This window comes from Dromiciops gliroides, chromosome 3 (assembly GCF_019393635.1).
Source record: "Dromiciops gliroides isolate mDroGli1 chromosome 3, mDroGli1.pri, whole genome shotgun sequence".
Lineage (NCBI taxonomy): Eukaryota > Metazoa > Chordata > Mammalia > Microbiotheria > Microbiotheriidae > Dromiciops > Dromiciops gliroides.
The window spans coordinates 586,783,507-586,797,578 of NC_057863.1; the positions used below are offsets into that span (position 1 = coordinate 586,783,507).

At 40.7% G+C, this 14,072-nt stretch overlaps 1 protein-coding gene across 2 annotated transcripts in view; it reads right to left on the reverse strand.

Moving 5' to 3' along the window:
- Positions 1–14,072, reverse strand: part of CSMD2 (CUB and Sushi multiple domains 2) — a 1,007,742-nt gene that overhangs the window by 94,335 nt on the left and 899,335 nt on the right. For both annotated transcript variants that reach the window (XM_043994712.1, XM_043994711.1), the window contains exons 42-44: positions 6,578–6,766; positions 2,127–2,304; positions 661–806 (exon numbers count right to left, since the gene is read on the reverse strand). In XM_043994712.1, the coding sequence (XP_043850647.1) occupies positions 661–806; positions 2,127–2,304; positions 6,578–6,766 (513 nt within the window). The remainder of the gene's footprint in view (positions 1–660; positions 807–2,126; positions 2,305–6,577; positions 6,767–14,072) is intronic.

Below are 14,072 nucleotides of genomic sequence, written 5' to 3' on the forward strand. Positions count from 1 at the left end.
AGGTCTTCTGACTCCCAGGCCAGTGCTCTACCCAATGTGCCACCCAGGGTAAATTAGGGTAAATAGATATGGCTACCCAACCAGACTTTTTTTAAAAATAAATTTAGTATTTATCTAGAAGGGTGGCATAATTAAGAGAGACATAACAATGCCCATAATTAATGACCCTTTAAAAACTGTGTATGTCTGTGTAAGTAAAGATTCAAGTAACCACAAGAGGGTGCCAAAGCCTGATTTAAAAAATAAATAAATAAATGAATCTTTCTGCCCAGGATTTTCCCACTCTACAAACTGCCTGGTGATCTCTAATAACTAATAAACCACTAAATCATCTCTATGAGATAGATAAAAAACACTCATGGCTTCTGCAGATAGGTACAAACACTAGAGAGAGGTAGTGGGTCTGTGGACAGCCATGAGGGCTAGGATGGGACCCAGGAGAGCCAATATTTCAGTCAGTGAGCTAACCTGGAAGAATATGCTGCCACATATTATGATAGAGATATGAGGTGATGTACTCATCCCTTAAGGACCCACCAGTCCTTGAATTAGGCAAATGGAACAGCCTGACAAATCCTCTTATGGACCTTATATCCCTTGCCCAAATTCAATGACAAGTGTCCTGACCCTTGACACCCTGTCCCCAGGGGTGATACTGACCAGAGAAGGCAATGACGAAGATCCCACCCACTGCTGCATCGCTGTGGAATTTGAGCAGGACCTGGTTGGATGAGCTCTGGGCTATTTTCTTGGTCGAGCTGCGTGTGAAGACTCCCAACTGGGGAGATGTCTGCTGGGGCCCATCCCTGTCAGCCAGAAAGAAGGCTGTCAGTGTGGTGTCAAGTTTCTAATGGCTTAGCCCCATGGGTGTCTCCCAAGAGAGATCTGAAAATGATTTAAATTCTCTTCCCACTGAACAACATCATTCCCCAGATTGACTCATGTTGGGTTTAGAAAACCCAGTTTCATGAATTTCTTTTCAGCATGAAGTTAATCTCCTATGTCTGGTTAGGAGAATTCTAGTCTAATCTACATTCATGTGAGCAGTCTCTCTCTTCTTTCTTCATTAATATGTTTCTGTTACTTCCTTTGGCATCTGGATAAAAACAATTTCTTCAGGAAGCCTTTTCTGATTGACCTCATCTCACATAGACGATACCTTGATACTTTATTTTATGGTAACACTTTTGCTATATTCATGAGGTTTGGAAGAATATAGTAACTCTCTTCTCATTTCCTGCCATTGTGAAAGGTAACAAAGACCTACCTCCTATTCACTCTCTAAGTCCCCTTGCCGGTTCCTGACTTCAGAGAAAGACTAAACTCAGTTTCTTTGTATAGTGAAAAGAGCACTGGATACAGAGTCAGATCTAGGATCAAATCCCTGCTCTGTTGCTTAGTACTTGAATGGCCTATGGCAAGACACTTAATTTGTCTGTGCTTCAATTTCCTTACCTATCAGAAGGGGGACTGCACCTGATGATCTCTAAAATTCCTTCCAGGTCTAGTTTTTCTATGCTCTCCTATTCCCAAGAGCTCCCTTTATTGATCAGGGGAAGCCAGACAAAGCTGGAGTTAAACCTTGCCACAGAAAATTCAATGCACCTCCAAATGTATGTCTCTGGGTCCCATTCACTGCAAATTTGAGCATATGGACCCTAGGAAAAATAGCAAGGACTACCAGGATTCCTGAAATCAGTTAGGGATTTTTTGTTTTGTTTTGTTAGATAGAGCAGCTACCCTATTAGGCCCTCCCTCACCTCCCAGGAGACAAAGACTCTGACTCTCTGAACAGAACTAAAGATCCATTCATCCAGCACCCTTGAAATCCCAGGAGGTTGATACCTATTTATAGTTAGGTCTATATTTTCTTTGCTAATAGAGACAGATAATCTAACAATCATCTTTATTTGGCTTTGGGATACACTGAAGAGTGTGTGTGTGTGTGTTGGCTAGCTAATTAATCTGACCAAGAAAGTATTTTCAAATCATTATAAACTTATCTTGCAGAACCTAGGCCCCCTTGCATATAGACAGGGGAACTCTGAGCTTGAATGGAGTGCTGTCCATAGATAATACCCAAAGCATATATAGGATCTTTCCTCCCCACATCTAAAGCCCCTTACCAGATAGTGATGAAGTCATTGTCAGGCTCCGTCTGCAGCAGGCTGAAGTTGAAGTGAATACCATGGCCAGGGGGCACGGTGAGAAGCCAGGTGCAGTCCTGAGAGTTGGGGTATGGGTTAGGGAAGCCAGGGGAGTAGACAGTGCCATTGTATGAGGTGATGTTCCCTCCGCAGGGGACTGTCAGGGTAGGAAACAAACAAAAAGAACTATGCTTAGAGATTTCCATCAACCTGGGGGGGATCAGGTAGCCTTCCATGCTCCTGTCTATCTATTATTTTCCCCAATGCAACTAGCTGTTCCTTAAAATGAGCTCAATTGGTGGTGGGGAAAAGGGATGGGGAAAAGATACTGGACAGAGATTCCTCTAACAGGCCCTATCCAGGCCAGGCCCCTCATTGTCCCAGGATAGCCTATGCTCATTTCTTCATTCATGCTGGCTCTCCCACCTGGAATGAGAGGCAGGACACATGCTATCACAATAGTGCTGCCCTTGGAATCAGAAGCCTGGGGTTTGATTCCTAGCCCCACCACTTACTAGATGTGGGAACAAGTGTGGCAAGTCATTTCAACTCTCTGAGCCTCAGTTTCCTCATCTGTAAAAAATGAGGATAATAATACCTGCCCTATCTTTCTTACAGAGTTGTTGTGAGGATTAGGTTTGGTAAATTTGGTAAATTTTAGATCACTGAATAAATGTGAACTACATCATTCCCTTTAGTCCACACCTGTTGAATCTTACCTGTTCTTTAAGAACTAGGACAATCCCTACAACCTTTGGGAAGTCTTTTCTGATCAAACAACTGCACAGAGATCTCATTTGTTGCTGGACCTTTCCTGGAACATGAGGCACATTACATATTACTTAGAATCATCTTCAGCTGTGGGTCTCTTCTCAGTTGGTTCCCCTACAGCAGGGATCTTGTTGTAGAATGCAAGTCATAGAGTAAAAGGGATCTTACTCATCTAACTCACACCTGAGCAGGAAAGCCAAAACAAAACAAGCCAAACAACTCTTAAGCTAGCCTCAGCTTGAAGATCTCTAGGGGGATCCCTTGCTGAAGGAACCCATTTTCCTTTAATAATTTTTAATTGTAAGGAAGTTTTTCCCTAAGGTAAGCTGAAATCTGTTCTTTACAATTCCACCCACTGCTTCTGGTTCTACTTCAGGGCCAAGCAAAAGTGTAATAAAAGCATTCTTAAAAACCTGAAGACAATTATTATGCCTTCTCTAAGTTAGTTCCATCAACCAATGCTCTTGTGACATAGTTCTAATTTGTCAATGTTAATCCTAAAATAAATCCAGAACTAAAGACAATATTCCAGATGTGATGTGAAGAGGAAACAGACTAACGGGACTACTAGCGCCCTTGTTCTGAACATTAAACTTCTATTAATACATCTGAAGATCATATTCGTGACTGCTAGGTCACTAAATGATTCATACTGAATCTGCCATTTGCTAAATCCCTAGATCTTTCTTAGAGGCACTGATTTTTAGCCACATTCTCTTCACCTGCATTTGTGTGGAAGATTCATACTTCTATGGATAATCTACAAAGCCAGGGTCCCTTCTTATGGTCTAAAGAAAAAAAATTCCAGTGGTTGTTTCTCCCAGAGAAACAAATTTTGACTTGATATAAGTAAAAAACTTACTCAATTATAGCTCTCAAAAAATGGAATGGGAGAAAGTTGTGTCTCTGTTATTGGAGTTCTTCAAGAGAAAGACAAATAATCACTTGTTGAGAATCTTGAAGAGGAAATACTACCTCAAGTACGGGTTGGAAAATGTGAGTTCTGAAAGCCTTTACATTTCTCAGATTCAATCTCTATTTTGTAGCTAAGGAAATGAAGGCTCAGAGGTTGAGTGGAATTCCCACAGTCAGAGCTAGTAAGTGGAAGAACCCAAATTCAAAGCCAAGTACTGTGTTCTTTCCACTCTAGCTGACAGAGGGAATGTCTCAGTTTGACCTATAATTATGTGCACCCCAGTGTGCTTTGTCCAGGCTCCCTAAAACAATGCAGATTCTTAAATTTTCAGTGTGTGTATTCTCCATGGGCCATAAGAGCAGGGCCTCTGCTAGGGTGAAGGTGCATCTCCACATTTATACTTGGGGCTCTCTGTACAGGGAACTCCTTACTGAAATACAGTCTGAACTGTCACCCAACTTACTACCTGCAGCTACTCTCCCCCCAAAACTGACTTCTGTATCAGTCTATGGAGGGGCCAATTTCTAAAATCGTTTGTTTCTCACTAGGTCCTTAACCACAGTCACTCACTGCCTCACCCTGAATGATTGAGCCAGAAATATTGGCTCTGTAGTAAAGCTGAGCCTGAAGTTCCAAATTGTCAATGACACTGCTTATGAGAAATGATTCTTTTTATTACTCTGACTAGTTTTATCCTCTTCTCAAGTACTTTCACCCCACAAATCTAATCATTTGCCAAATTTTATGATATTTACCTTCACAACATCTCCCATTCATTCACCTTCTTTTGCCTCACATGGCCACCAACCCAGTTCAGGCCCACATCACCTCTCACCTGAACTGCATTCCAATAGACTTCAAATGTTCTCCCTTTCTTGAGTTTCCACTCCTCTCCATCACTGTTCAATATATCTTCCATGATGTTTCTAGTGATATCGTCCTAAATCATAGTTCTGATCATTTTACTCCCCTACTCAATAAACTCCAGGGGATTCCTATTTCCTTCAGGATCAAATCTAAACCCTTCTCTTTGGCTTAAAAAGCTCCTCACAGTGTGACCCAGAACCCTCTTTCCAACCTTGATATATGTGAATCCCTTCTTGCATTCTGCAATGCAGCCAGACTAGCCTTAGTGCTCTTTCTAAGACAAAATACTCCATTTCCCATTTCTTTGCTTTTGCACTGACTGCTCCCCATATCTGAAATGTATTCCTTCTACCTCTGCCTTCCCTCCCTCTCAAAGGTACCAGGTAATTAGAACAGATTTTATATATGTATATGCATGTATGCAGGTACATATGCATGTATACAAATGTGTATGTGCATCGATATATAAACATATATTTTATATATTGAACTATATTATATATAGTTTATATACATGTGTGTATTTATATGCATCTATACACACATTTTATGTGTTTATAAATACATACACATTTTCTTCTCACATAAAACATATACTCCTTGTAGCAGGCAACAACAGTTTCATTTTTGTCTTTGTCCCCTCAGCAAGAACTTAATAAATGTTTGCTAATGGATTGATTTTTCATCACCTTTGGATAATTTGTCAGCATGGCTTCCAACCAACTAGATGTACCCTGGAGGATAGACACAGACAGGACACATTTTGCTAGTTGCCCTTTGTGGATAGGAGGTTGGAACAGCAGAATTCCATTCAATCCAATCAGATTCAATTGACCAGAAACTTATTAAGTGCCCAAAACAAAGACAAAAACAAAACAGCCTGAGGGTAGAGAAGAGGGTATGAAATATAACTGAGGAAGTAAATACAACATTGTTTTAAGAGAGGAAGAGTGCTACTAACTTGGGCAATCAGGAAAGGCTTTATGTAAGAGGCTGGGCTACATGAGAGGGCATTTTAGACATAGGGAACCCTTCAGGCACAAGCATGCAGGTGAGAGATGGGATGCTGGCAAAAGGACCATCTTGGCAGGCCAGTTTTACCTGGATAAAAAGTGCATCATAGGAAATAATAAGGAAAAATGGAAAGATTGGCAGAAACTAGGCTGAGGATTTTGCATTTTATCCTAGAAACAATGGAGGGCCATTGACCATTTCTTTTGGTAGTGAGGTAACATACATATATATATATATATATATATATATATATATCAGATATGCATCTTATAAATATCAATTTGGCAGCAGTTATGTGGAGGAAAGACTGGGAATTGTTTGGAGGCAGGGAACTCTATTAGAAAGTTATCACAAGAGTTCAAGGAAGAGGAAAGGAGGGCCTAAGCTAAAGTAGAAACTGTGTAAGTGGAGAAAAGGAGATGGGTGTGAGAAGTTTTGTGGGACTAGGGTCCGCGAGGCTTGGCAAGTGACTGGGTTTTGATCTTGAGGAAGAAGGGAGAGTGAAGGGTAACTCTAAGGTTGCAAACCTGAGTGAGGAGAAGGTCGAAGCCAGCAGTAGAACACACAGACGCACAAACATGAAGGGAAAGGCCACTTTAACCACACTTTCATTGCTCTGAAATGCTTTGCCTTGTTTCTCTCCCTTCTTGTATTTACTATCTCTGACAGTGGAATTATGGCTCATCTAAAGGATCAAGTACCAGAAATGTCATTACTTCCTATGGGTTAAATATATTGGTTATTGTAGCTGGTTCCAAAAAGGAATAATTGTTACCATTCCTGGCACTTAATCCATGTTTCCTTCCTTCTCCCCCTGTGATTCAGTTCTTTAGATTTCTCCATTTTACTAATAGCACCATACCTTCACACCTAGGTAGAGGGTGATCCCAGTTCCGATTAGTGCCATGCAGGCAGGTAAGCACTGGGTGGCCGATCAACTGATATCCAGGGAGGCATTCAAAGGTCACTGACTGTCCAACATTGTATCCAGCTCCTCTCACAATGCCATTGGCAAAGGGTTCCGGGTCTGGGCACTCTTGGAGCTCATAGGCTGTAAATGAAAAAGAAAAATTTTAAATTACTTCTGCTGGACTTGATCTTTTAGATCTGCATTCATATAAAAGTTGAACTGCCTTCTTCTGAGACACCAAGCTTATAACAAACTTTCCACAGATGGATTTCACTAGGCTTGGAATTTCAGAGGAAGAAGGGACCTCAGTCTCTATCTTACCTAATCCATATCTGAAAAATAATCTTCTGTACAACATACTTGATAAGTGGTCATCCAGCCTTTGTTTGAATATTTCCAATGAGAAGAAAAGTAAACTGTCTCCCATTCTACTTCTGGAAGACTAAAATTGTTACAAATCCCCCCCCACACACACACACACCCCCTCATAGCAAACCTAAATTTTCTTTTGCAATTTCTAATCAGTTCCTAGTTCTGACCTCTGTAATCAAGCACAACAGATCTAATCGCTTTTTAGAACTTCCTATAAGGAATGAGATACTGAAACCCACCATAACTGAAAATTGAAGTCTCTTCATTTGGAGACATTGGCAACCTGTAAAGAAAAGCCCCTATTTTAGACTGCTTTAGAGTTGCCTTGGCTATGAGAAGAGAGATGGAACAGATGATTTTTTATATCTATTCTAGTCCATTATAGAGTTATATCTATGCACTCCTGTGTAATTTAAGAATTCCCCTTTTAAGTGAATAGTTCTGAAGTCAAAATTTCTGTAGTTGCCAAGAATTTTCCACCCTGGTACATAGAGTCATCAAACTGTTTTGTTAATCTGTTAAAAAAAAAAAAACAACTAACTAATAAATGAGTCTAATCCCTGTGTAGCTGATAGTAGGCTGCCACAAGGGAAGGCCAACCCAGTTCCTGAATACTTTTTATTTCTCTTCTGGATTTCCTTTACTATCCTCACTAATAAACATCAGGGATCAGTGCTTCCTCACTGTTCTATCACATTAGCAAGCCTACACCTACTTCCCCAGAATAAAATAAATGAATCATGACTTGCATCCTGCCCCTTGCACAGCCATTCAATTTATAAGAGCAAAGTATGTACCTCAAAGTCAAAGTCATACATAGAGTAGTAAACACCTATTATCCTATCCCTTTCCACAGAATGAGAAAATGCAATTTCATCAAATTATTGACATGCTTTGTTGTTAAGTCTGCAATCTTGTTCTTTTGGATTCATGTCTATTTATCCTCTAAAGCCCATTCTGAATGCTTCCTCTTCTAGTAATCCTTCCCTGATTCCCTCAATCAGTAATAATCTCCTCCCCTCTAGAACCTAACATAGTACTTGTTAGTATTTCTTTAATGTGCTCATCACATGTTATTTTGTTTTATAGTTACATGTATCATTTGAAGGCAATAGAATTCTAATCAAACCAACTTTAACTTCCATAATGGCAGGGACTATATCTTTCTAAACTCTGTACCTCCCGTAGTGCCTAACATAATGCTCTGCACAGAGCAGGAACAAAATCAATATTTGCTGAACTGAATATAACTGAACTAGAACCAAGTGAGTGGAAGTTACAGGGATACAGATTTTTGTTCAACATAAGTGAAAATGTCCTGGAAATCAAAACTGTTCAGAAATGTAATATATTATCGGTAGTTACTCAGTTAGGACAGCTAGGTGGCACAGTGGATAAAGCACTAGCCCTGGATTCAGGAGAACTTGAGTTCAAATCCAGCCTCAGACACTTGACACTAACTGTGATTATTTCACTTCCCATGACCAACTTTTCTACTCCACCACAGCCACACACAAAGATGGACATACATACCCTTGATCTTGCCATCACCTACAAATATGCCACCTTTGCTTTCAAGAATTCCAGAATTTCCCTGTGTGACCATAATCTATTCACATTTCACTCTGCATTCCATTAAAAACCCCACTCTTTGTTCACAGTATGACCTCTGCTCCCTTGACTCCTCAATTCTCTTTCAGGCCATCTCCTCTGCATTAACCTCTCTCTCCTCTTCTCTCCCTCTTGATGCCTTGGTGAACTAATTCAACTCTACACTGTCCTGCTCTCAAATCCCTAGCTGCCTTATCATGTGCCTGATTACACCTGGCCAAAGTTCAGCCTTGGATCACTCCCACCGTCCGCCACCTTCACTCCTATACACATGCTGCTGAATGACAGTGGAGAAAATTACACAACTGTTCTGAGTCCACTATAAATTTATGTTACACAAGCATAACTGTGCCCTCACTGCTGCTAGGCAATCCTATGTAATACCACCCTTATCAGCTCCTTCCACAGCCGTGATTCTATACCTTTTCATCCTTCCTCAAACCTCTCCTGGCTGCTGCTTCCCCCATTCCCTCAACTGAGAACCTTGCCTCATTTTTTTAAAGCAGAAAATAGCAGTCTATTAGGAAAAGAATGGACAACATTGCATTCTATACATTCTGTGGAATTATGAGCTGTAGTAAACTTTAAGATGCTTCCTTCCCTTCACTGAGTACATTGCTGTTGCCCTTATGAGAGCATGACTTCTTCCTGACATCCCTCCCACAACCAGGTCCAAAACCTTCTAGCTGTTGTTCCTTTGTTCCCAGAGAGGACCCATAACATCAGATGGAGGGTGATGTCTTGGCTTTCAGTGAACTGAATTGAAGTGAAGGAGGACTGTGCAAAGTCCCCAGCCTCACTCACTTCTCTAGAGTCATCAGGGTCTATTGGAAGGACATAGGTCAAGATAATTGGTGATGGCTCCAGATGGAGTGGGAAACCTTGGCCTTTCTCAGGTATCAGTTTGTCTAAGACAATGCACACTCAGTAATTAAAGGCTAGGTAGGAATTGAGGCAAAAGATGGCTTAGTTGGCCTTCATAAAAGAATCAATCTGGGAGGGGAAGACCATCAGAGTTTCAGGTCAGAAAAGAAACTATTGCTAACTACACTCACTTAGGCTTTGAAAAAGTCCATTGTGTTTCTTTTTTCTGTTTAGAATTTTATTTTCCAAATTACATGTAAAAACCAATTTTGACATCAATTTTTTAAAACTTTGTGTTCCAACTTCTCTTCCCCCCTCCCTTCCCACTCCCTACCCCCCAAGAACTCAAGCAATTCAGTATGTTATACATGAGTAGTCATGCAAAACATCTCCACATTAGCCATGTTGTGAGAGAAAACAGACAAAAACCAAAACTTCAGATTAAGGAACTATCAAAAAAATTATGCTTCAATCTGTTTTCAGATACCATCAGTTCTTTCTCTATAGATGGACTGAACTTTTCATAAGTCCTTCAGAGTTATGTTGAATCATTGCATTGCTGAAAATATCCATGTCCTTCCCAGAAGATCATCTTACACTATTGCTGTTATTTTGTATACAGTACATTTCACTCTGCTTCAGTTCATGTAGGTCTTTTCAGATTTTTTGGTGGGGCAATGAGGGTTAAGTGACTTGCCCAGGGTCATACAGCTAATAAATGTCAAGTGTCTGAAGCCGGATTTGAACTCAGGTCCTCCTGAATTCAGGGTCAGTGCATCACCTAGCTGCCCCCTCCAGGTTTTTCTGATAGCATCCTGTTCATCATAACTTTTATATAGTACCTTAAACTTGACAAAGAATTTTCTTCACAATAGCCCAGCAAAGTAGGTACCATACATTTTGCCATAATAATCAATCATCATAAATATTTACCTCCATCCTATTCCCTTCCCATGATATTTACTCTATTTTCTATCTTCTTTTACCCTATTTCTCCTCAAAAGTGTTTTCCTTCTGACTGCTCCCTCCCCAACTCTGCCCTCCCTTCTTTCACCCTTCCCTCTTTATCCTCTTCCCGTCCTACTTTCCTGCAGGGTTAGATTACTCCTTCTAATTGGTTGTGTATGTTATTCACTCCTTGAGCCAACTCTGATGAGATTAAGGTCTTTAAGCTAATTCTGCTTTCTAAAGTTTTTCCTCCCTCCCTCGTAAACCCTCCCTATGAAATCAAGTAATTCAAACATCTTCACCTTCCTCAAAAGTATTTTGCTTTTTATCGCCCCCAATCTGCCTTTCTTTCCTTCCCCTCTCCCCCGCTTATGTCCTTCCTCCCCCACTTTCCCTCAGGGCAAAATATATTACTATACCCAGTTGAGTATGAATGGTATTCCTTCTTTAAGCCAATTCTGATGATAGTAAGGTTCACTCACTCCCCCACTCCTTCCGCCTCTTGCCCTTTACTCCATAAGCTTTTTCTTGTTTCTTTTATGTGTCACTTTTCCCCAGTCTACCTCTCCCTTTCCCTTGCTTCCAGTGCATTCCTCTTATTCCTTAATTTTATTTTAAAGATATAATCATGGGTTAGCTAGGTGGCACAGTGGACAAAGCACCAGCCCTGGACCCAGGAGGCCCCAAGCCCAAATCTGGCTCCAGACATAAGCCACCCCACCCTGCCTTCCCCACAAAAAACAAGGATAAACAAAAAATAAATGCTTTACAGATATCATCCCTTCATATTCAGTTCAGACCTGTGTCCTCTCAGTGTATTCCTTTTAGCTGCCCTAATACTGAGAAAGTTCTTATGAGTTAGAAATATTCTTTTCCCATGTAGGAATGTAAACAGTTTAATCTTTTAATATCCCTTGTGATTTCTTTTTCCTGTTTACCTTTTTATGCATCTCTAGGGTCTTGTATTTGAAAGTCAAATTTTCTATTTAGTTTGGAACTTATCACAAATGCTTGAAAGTCCTCTTTTTCATTGAAGTCCCATTTTCCTCTGAAAGATAATACTCAGTTTTGCTGGGTAGGTGATTTTTTACTATAGTCCCAGTTCCTTTACCCTCTGGAATATCATATTCCATGCCCTCTGGTCCTTTAATGTAGATACTGCTAGATCTTGTGTTATCCCTACTTTAGTACCACAGTATTTGAATTCCTTTTTTCTAGCAGCTTGCAATGTTTTCTCCTTGACCTGGGAGCTCTGAAATTTGGCTATAATATTCCTGGAGGTTTTCTTTTTGGGATCTCTTTCAGGGGGTGATTGGTGGATTCTTTCAATTTCTATTTAGCCTTCTGCTTCTAGGTAATCAGGGCAATTTTTCCTGACAATTTCTTGGAAGATGATGTCTAAACTCTTATTTTGGTCATGGTTTTCAGGTAGTTCAATGATTTTCAAATTATCTCTCCTGGATCTATTTCCCAGGTTAGCTGTTTTTCCAAGGAGATATTTTATATTGCCCTCTTTTTTTTTATTCATTTGATTTGCTTTATTGTGTCTTGGTTTCTCATAAAGTTACAAGCTTCCATTTGTTCAATCCTAATTCTTAGGCAATTATTTTCTTCTGAGAACTTTTGCATCTCCTTTTCCATTTCGCTTTTCAAGCTGTTGACTTTTTTCTCATGACTCTCCTGCATTGCTCTCATTTCTCTTTCCATTTCTTCCTCTACCTCTCTAAATCTTCTTTCTATCTCTTCTTCTTTCTCTTCAAAGTCCCTTTTGAGCGCTTCCATGGCCTGAGACCAATTCATATTTTTCTTGGAAGCTTTGGACATAGGGGCCCTGAGGTTGCTATCCTCTTCTGAGGGTGCACCTCAATCTTCCTTGTCACTAAATAAATTTTCTATAGTTTTCAACTTTCTTTGCTTGCTCATCTTGCCGTTTTTTACTTAACTTTTACCTCCCTCTTACAGTGGGGCCCTACTTCCAAGCTACACTGTCCCAAGCTTCAGAGGGTCCCAGGTGTATTGGTTTGAGGAAGGACAGGTTTTTCTCTTCCCTGGCCTGTTCTCTGGTCCTAAGATTACCTCAAGCCAACTTGCTAATTAACCACCCAGCAAAACTTTGTGTGCTGTGGTTCTTAGCTCTGACAAGCCTGTGTCCCTTCCCGACCTGGGCTTCCTGCCACTCAAGATTTCTTCCTGGTTCCCTGTTGGGGTGGGATAGCCAAATTCCTCCTTAGGTCCCGCAGACACCCTTGTATTTTCCACCTTGCCTCCAGGGCAAGCCATTCAGTCCTCTCACCCAACCATAAGCTCAGTTCCAGAAGATGCTGGTGCTGCAGCTGAATCCAAGTCTTGGCGGTAAGTTTCTCTGTTGCAGAATGCTTGGGGCCTGTGTCCGCGCAATTGTGGGTTTGGATTCTTCTTGCAGCCCAGCACGGCCCCCTTTAATCTGTCTTTGGCTGGAAAATAATCTCAGCCTGTCTTTTTGTGGGGTTTGCTGCTCCAGGGGTTGTTTTATGGCTGTTTTGGGGGTAATTGTGTCAGGAGCTCTGTGTGTTTAATGTCTTTCCTCCATCATCTTCCATTGTGTTTCTCTTGCCTCATATTTTACAGAAAAAATGAAGCCATTTGCTGTGAAATCTCTCTTCTTTCTTCCTCATCTCCTATCACAAGGGTGCGTTGTGCCAGTATCTCCTCATCACCCATTTCACATGAGGAAGTGGCCTTCCTCCTTACCAAGGCTCTCCCCTCCTCTTGTTCAAGTAATCCCATTCCAACCTATTTCTTCCCACAGACTGCTCCCTTTGTCATCCCCATTCCATGTGTATATATGTGTATATACATACACACGTATATACACATACATACATATATTTGTATGTTGTCTTCCCCATTAGACTGTAAGCTCCTTGAGGGCAAGGGCTACCTTCTGTTTATCACCAACACTTAGCACAGGACCTGGTATACAGTAAGTGCTTAATAAATGTGTATTGACTGATTGGACTCATTGATTTCTGAGATCCCTTTTAGCTCTGAGTGTCTGTGTCTGTGATTTTATATAACCTTAAAACCACCTTCAAATAATAAAGAACTAAATAATCCTGATCTTGATATGCAGCTATAGAAAGCTAAGGTTCCATATATTCCAAACTACTGTAACTAATCTTTTGACAGAGTCCAAGGCCAAAAAGCCTGGGAGGGGAAGAAGATTTTTTGGGGGAAATCCCCTGGCTCTCCACCATCTGTTCCCAAACTCCATGGCTTTGCCTCAGTGGACAAGGTCTCAATGTTGGATGACCCTCAATTCTCTGACACAGAGCCTTTGAGAGTTTCCTAAAAGTCCATTGGGTTAGCCTGGGCAGAGAAGCCAGAACCTATGCTACATAATGTTAGGACAAAAACAAAGTCCTCCCTTCTCCGGCAGCCTCCTCAAAGTGTTGTTCCCTCTTCTACCAGGCCTGATGTTTCTACCTTAAGAGTTTTTAATAGGTCAATATTTTTTACATTTCTAGAGTACTTTATGTTTACAAAACATTTTCACAATTAATTTCTTTATGACCCTCACAATAGTCCTCTATTTGGAAGACAGGGCAGGAATTATTTTGATTTTATAGATTACTGAACTGGGGAGGTTAACTGACAAAGGCACACAGCTAGT